The 7,218-nt window shown below is 39.4% G+C and overlaps 1 protein-coding gene across 1 annotated transcript; it reads right to left on the bottom strand.

Annotated features, from left to right (window-relative positions):
* Positions 1–5,950: 5,950 nt before the first annotated feature.
* On the bottom strand, positions 5,951–6,295 carry LOC122665631 (protein FAR1-RELATED SEQUENCE 5-like). Its single transcript, XM_043861782.1, has one exon. The coding sequence runs from the start codon at positions 6,293–6,295 to the stop codon at positions 5,951–5,953; it is 345 nt and encodes a 114-aa protein (XP_043717717.1).
* Between the last annotated feature and the right edge of the window lie 923 nt (positions 6,296–7,218).

The following is a 7,218-nucleotide window of genomic DNA, read 5'->3' as shown; positions in this document are numbered from 1 at the left end:
TCTGGGGGAACTGAGAACAGTCCAGAGAATTTGAGTCTGCGCATAATTCTATCGAGCTTAGTGTTATTACACCTGGTCTCCATAAGGAACAACACCTCCATGCACTCAGTTTTAGAGAGGTTGGTTAAGGGTTGAACTGTAAGGATCCTCCCCAACCCCCTACAGTTCCAGCTAGCGATCTTCATTGCTTTCCGTGGATCGGCACCATGCCGGGATCCACGGGGTTCAACTCTAAAAAATGCTCGTCATTCTGGCTGGAGGACACCTCTCTTATCTCAATGCTCTTGAGTCTTTTGGCCTTCACCTTCTGCCGGGATACCTCTGCTGGAAGCTTTTGTTTTACTGGGTGAGGGGCTCGCGCAGTAGGAAAGGGATGGGTCTGGGGTGGGGATTGAACCGGAGTCTGATCCTTCGAGAGGCCTAGGTGGTGAGCAGCCATAGGAGGTTGCTGTGAGGGGTTGGGTTGGGGCCCAGTGGTGGGTAGAAAGGATGGGTAGCGTGTGGGCTGGTTAGATAGAGGACCACAATTCGTGAGAAGGTTTGTAGGTAGAGAATGGGCCTAGGTGGGCTAAGGGTAAGATGAGCTATGGGCTGGGCTCTCAGGACCCATGATAGATACATTATTCAAGGCTGGGAGAAGAGAGTGTAGGAGATATGTAAGGTCATGTTGGGTAATGGGAGGGTTACTATTGTAATTTTGTTGGGTAAAAGCTGTTAGGAGAGAAGCATGGTGTGGTATTTGGTCATTTGGGTTGAGAACCTGGGACGAGGCGCCTGTGCTCACTTGATCCAAGATGGGCAAATGATTAATGGAAGGGGTTGTGGGAGTGAGCACGCGGATGTCGTGCGCCTGTCGAGGGGACACAGGGGCAGAGTTGGCAGGGGGGATATGTGCTGGAGGAGCATGCCTATGATTGGTAGGGCGCAGACTATCCAGCAGGTGAGTGAGGACATGTGGCAGAGGAATAATAGAAACTGTATGTGGGGAGGTACCTAGTTGAGCTGGTCCTTCGTCTTCAGCTCTGGCCGCAATGGTGCTTGCAATGAGGGGTGGGGCTCTTTAATTTCCAGCCTGCTGAACAGTTGTAGGGGATGGTGACGCATGTGCCATCTTAGAGAACTCCGACTCTTCAAACTCCAGGAGGGGTGCTGCACTCACCAATCTGCTGTCCGGAGGAGTTGCTCTGAGCTCCATATCGAAGTGTCGTTCAACTGGTTGACTGATTGGGCCTTCACGTGGTGTTGAGAAGAGCAAGGCGCATCGAGATTCCAGATGCCCAATCATCCCACAGATGAAGCAATAACTTGGTAGCCGTTCGTACCTGATTTATGCCTCCAGCCGAGCCCCGGAGCGGCGACGAATAGGAATAGAGGAGACCAGTGGATGGGTGATGTCTATCTTAACACGGCATCTGAAGTACTGAACCCTATCGCCAAACTGGACTCCGTTGATACGCATCACCCTCCGTGGAATACCAAGCTTTCCCGCAAGCTGGGTTGCGAACTCAAGCGATTGTATCTCCGACGGAAGTGAGTGGATCTGTATCCAAAACTCCACCTCACTAAAATTCCAGCAGCCATCCGGACTCCAATGCTCCAAAATGAGAAGGTTGCCCCTCACCGACCAAGGGGCCTCGTAGAGAACAGTCTGCAAATCCTTCAGGTGGCTAAAACGAAACAAATAGCAGTCGGCTTCCAGGGGCGAGACTTCCACTGGCAGACGGGTATTCCAAGCTCTTGGAAGAGCTTCCGTCACTACTTGCTTGCGGTAGGGTTTCCCTGCCAAGATGTGTCCCACTAGAGTGGCAGATCCCAAGAGTTGAGCTTCTTCTTCAAATGCTTCATCCACTAGAAATTCGTCATCAGGCACCTCCTGCTGGGGATCGATTGGGTGGCCCCTACGGTTTCGGGGTAGGGAGGACATGGAGAGGGAGACTGGTCACAGAGAAGGCAGAGACGCTGATTAACACCAAACCAGAAGAGGTGCAGAAACAGAGGAGACAGACTTAGAGTAGAAACTCAAATAGGAAAACTAACACTCCAAACATCTCCAGATAGAAGTATGCAAAGATCAGAACAATGATAAGGAGATGGCACATAAGCGAATCAATAAAGGAGCTAAGAAAGTTCTCATCGAAGTAACCCATGGCCCAAGAAAACCCTAGTCACTCACTGAGGAGGAGAAAGGAGACACTCACTGAGGAGGAAAATCCATTAATGTGTGAATTTTTTGTGTAATGAATTATTCAGTAATGAAAAATTAATTACCTATCCAATGTATAGGTAAGAAGCTTGATGTGGGTACCACTATGATCACAAATGTGTTAAGAGTCAAATTGAATTAGAATATTGTAAGGTGTGAGATAGTTAAAATTGGATTCAAATTGTGTGTACATCATAGGAAAAGTAAAAAATCTTTCCAACCTAAATTGAGAAGATCAGGGAAATGCAATACCAATGCTTTGGCTTTTTGGGAGGTCATTGCCTCATTTCCATAGTCACACGTGTTGTGGGCCTTGTATCTTTGTACTCATGCTTCTATCAAGTTGGCTTATTTATGCAACCAATTATCTGTGCTTACCTTCTATCTTCTATCAAGTTAACTTATTTATGCAACCAATTATCTATGCTTACCTTCTATCGTATGGGAAAGATGCATTATAAAACATAAAGTTATAGCATAGAACGATGAAGAATACTGGACATACTAATTAACATCTCACTTAGCAATAGATTATTGCTTACATCCCCACAATGTTTCTACCTTCAATAGTTTAGTTTTAAAACCCATTTTAGAAAAGATCAAAAGAAAACAATAAAAAGGAACATTCATGATTGTACACATCCATTTTCCAAAGAGAACTTTACTGAGGTTACAGTAAAAGTGAAAATGTTTGAAATTAGATCACCTGATTACCACACAAACACAATGATTGTCACACACACATAATGGTTGTCCATATTGGAGTTGTAATTAATAATAACAAAAGTTTCAAAGTGAAAATAGCCTACAAACTGAAATGAATCCAAGTCAGCCTCTCATTTCTCAAATTGACAATCTCTTTGCAATTTTCTATTATCTGACAATTTTCATTCCAAATCATCAGCTTCCCAATTCTCCATCTTCGTTTGAATGAGATGTCCAGTAGATCAGCCCACTACAAAGGAATGAAAATGGTGATCACAATCACTACCATTAATTATAATAATGAAGAATCAGCACAGAAATGCCAGTCAAGATATGGCTGAACCATCAAATTAAATATTATGGTTCACACTTGTGGAGGCTTGGGAGGAACTTGTCTTTGGTGTCGAATGATCAAATGACCCTTGGGACCATAAAAGTGCAAACAGAAAATTTGTAAAGTCAACAGAAATTTGTAAAGTACAAAATAATAATAATAATAATAATAATAATAATAATAATATGAGTATAATGTACCTGAAGTAGGGCTTTGAAACCGAGGTTTGATGACATTGTAGGGGGAACAATTTGATGCATCTCTTGAGGTGATTATAATAAAACATACAAACATTCACCAATATAGCATGACATGTTAAAAAAAAAAAGACAAAATGAATATAATGTACCTGAAATAGTGCTTTGAAACCGAGGTTTGGTAGGCTTTCTTGAGTTCCACTAAGTTGATTCCAACATGCTATAGTTGATGGTGTAGGGGGAGTAATTTGATGCATCTCTTGAGGTGACTATAATACAACATATAAACAATCACCAAACTGCAACAAAAATATTTAAGTCAAGGATGAAACAATATTAGTATAATATGCCTGAAGTGGTCCTCTTGAACCGATGTTTGTTTGAAAGGATGATTGAGATCCATCAAATTGATTCTAATGTAGCATCTCTTGAGGTGGCTATAATGTAGCATACAAACAATCACCAAAGTGTAACAGAAATATTTAAAATTAAAAAAAAATAATTTATTGAGATCTATCAATTTGAGTCGAACTTACTAAATTAGATGGTATAGGGGGGAGGGTATGTTGCACCTCTTGAGGGTTTTTCTTACTTTTTTCTTGTGTTTCCAAACAACTTTTCAATCTTTTTGTAGTATTTTTGCCTTCTCTCTTTTTCTTCTCTTTTTTTTTAGGCCCTTTAGCAATAATCAAATTAGACTCCTCAGTTGACTTTGCTTGGTGTGGGGCATCCTTAACAAGATTGTCTAGTTGTTTAAACAAGTCAGTAGCAGCATTGTTCACCAAATCATATCCATCTGCTGAATTGGATGCTTGTGATGCAAGCTTTACCAATTTACGGCATAGCAATGCATAACACTTTGTAGAATCCAAATTAACATGTTCCACAACTTCTTTTTCCCTGCTATCTTCAATCACCATGCTTCTTGCTGCAATTGTCCATCTTCTCAAAATATATGCTTTAGGAATGCACTTGATATCTAACAAGTCTAAAACTTTCAAAGCATGATAACATAGGAAACCAAATGTCACCACAGACTCAGATGGATTACACTCAATTTTAAATTCCATCTCCTTATCAAGAATACCAACACTATACTCACGCAAGCTAGAACTTTCATTCTTTTATGTAACAATCACCAACCCATGAATACTCATCTTGAAATAAGTTAAAGATTGTTGGAGTGTACACCTCTCCTGCATGTTTAATAATTTTTGTACGGAAAAACATAATCTTTGGTAGCTTATTTCTTGCATCAAAATCAGCCTTCAACTCATTAGCACGCTTATCACTGACTACCCTTTCAAAATGTTTAAAAAACTGTACAATATCTAAAGTAGATTTTGTATAGTCCTTCAAGTCAGCATTTAAACTTTCACTCAGTTGTGTACTCCGCATACCTCCTGTAAATGTATTATTCATATAAGATCTGGCCCACTTCTCTTTAACTCCATACATACGATTTAATCATGAATTATTTTCAACCCCATACTTAATCCGTAATTCTTCCCATGCAGACTCAAATTTTACTTCCTCAACATATTCATACACACACTTATTTAGATGAAAGCTTGATCCATTCTTCATTAAGTTACCCAGATATTTAATCACATTTTGCATTAAATGTTAAGTATACAAACCATGTCATGTCCCATGAAACACCTCTGAAATTGCCTTAGCCATTGGCCTACTTCTCTTTAACTCCATACATACGATTTAACCATGAATTATTTTCAACCCCATACTTAATCCGTAATTCTTCCCATGCAGACTCAAATTTTACTTCCTCAACATATTCATACACACACTTATTTAGATGAAAGCTTGATCCGTTCTTCATTAAGTTACCCAGATATTTAATCGTATTTTGCATTAAATGTCAAGTATACAAACCATGTCATGTCCCATGAAACACCTCTAAAATTGCCTTAGCCATTGCGGCATCTTGATCTGTAAAAATAGTTATAGGCTTCTTTTGCCCATGACTTTCCACGAATGCTTCAAACAATCATTTGACTGATTCTGTCGTCTCGTCGTATAAAAGAGCTGCCCCAAATACAACAACTCCTCTGTGATGGTTAAATCCAGCAAATATACCAAATGGCCTATTTTCCTTATTTGTGCAAAATATAATATCGAATGTTACAACATCACCAAACAACGCATAATCTATTATCATTCTCACATCGGCCCAAAAAGTATTTGTTATTTACTCATCCATATCCAACTGCATGGCATAGCTAAAAGAGGGGTTTAGCCTAGATTGTTCTGTAAAATATTGTAACAAACTGCCCGCTTCACCAGAAAATAAGTCACACTGACGTTTAGATCGGAGATAATTGTGATGATTTTTTGGTGTATACCAATGTTCTGTCTCCCACCTGCCTATCTACCCATATACTCAAATGCGACCTTAGGTCTAATTCCAGAATCATCAGCCAAGTCAATTACATGCCCATGTGTTTCTGAAATATTCCGTTGTGACCGCATCATGTGTGTGGTAGATGGTATCTAAAGCTCATGATTATGGTCTTCAACAAAATCATGACATCGGTATTTCTCATTTTCCAACATTATGCCCATGTGAGCAGGACAATCTGTTCTCGTCTCCACTCGAGGACTATTAACATCAACATCACGCTTGTCTTTTCTCCGAATACCATGTTTATTACATGCGAATCTCCTCGAAGTTATGGTCGTGTTATCTTTTTTGCTCTTATTTATATATTCTCTCCTGACACTAAAATCCAATCTTCCTCCATAACTGTTATAGAAATCATAAGCCTCTTGATCTGAATTAAATTGCATGTCGATATGAGGCTTATTCTCATCTGCTGTAGCCATTGGATTATCCATATCCCTACACAGTCTCTCAAATCAATCACTAAACAGTGACAACACATTTAACTAGGAAAAAAAAAATAGGCATAACAAGTATACATTAACGGCCATTTGAGAGAAAAACAACAAAAAAACATAACAGGTATACATTTAGCTAGGAAAAAGTAAATAGGCAAAACCAATACATATTAACCATTTGAGAGATAGAAAAATTAGGCAGAACAAGTATTATGTAGAAGGCACTCTCAATCAATTGGACTCCAGTCTGACCAAGCAATGACAAAAAATTGAATTTTTCAACCCAACCTGCTCATGCATAGTTGGGTTCCCTCCAACCCAACCTGCTCATGCACAGAGACTATTGGAACCCACCATACCACCTGCATCTACGCACAGAGACTAATTATTTTAATTGTCTTCTCCATTCTTCTTTTCTCAAAATTTATCATATTCCATAATTTAGATTCTTCCGCTACAACATGGTCCATCAATTTATCATATTCCATAATTTAGATTCTATAAACAGAGCACAAGTTCCCAAACTAGGTAGTTAAAGGATATGACAATTCAAAGTGGGAAAAATCAGACTTGGAAAAAAACTTGGTGTGAGAAATATTGACACATACAGAAACACAAAGAGAACAACAGGAAAGCCAATAAGCAAAAATTCTTTCTAACGCAAATAACCCCGGCAAACTTCTAAGTTAAACTCAGGCAAGGACATCAAATTTATCTTCTTCCAGAATTTGCACTCTATGGACAAACTTTAAGCTTCAGAATTACGTGCTTACGACTTATATAGATGCCAATTCAAAGGACAGCACACTTGAAGAGAATATGGAAAGAGTTATAATAGACAAACCAAAACACAGAATAATATGAAAGATAGAAAAAGAAATCTACAACTAGAACTCAATATAAAAATAAAAGAGAACATC

Source organism: Telopea speciosissima, chromosome 6, assembly GCF_018873765.1.
Source record: "Telopea speciosissima isolate NSW1024214 ecotype Mountain lineage chromosome 6, Tspe_v1, whole genome shotgun sequence".
Classification (NCBI taxonomy): Eukaryota; Viridiplantae; Streptophyta; class Magnoliopsida; order Proteales; family Proteaceae; genus Telopea; species Telopea speciosissima.
The sequence above is the reverse complement of the archived record's forward strand: the minus strand, read 5'-3'. Positions and strand labels throughout refer to the sequence as shown.

Excerpts from the sequence above, each read along its gene's own strand:
- LOC122665631 (XM_043861782.1), bottom strand. The coding sequence starts at position 6,295 with ATGGATAATCCAATGGCTACAGCAGATGAGAATAAGCCTCATATCGAC.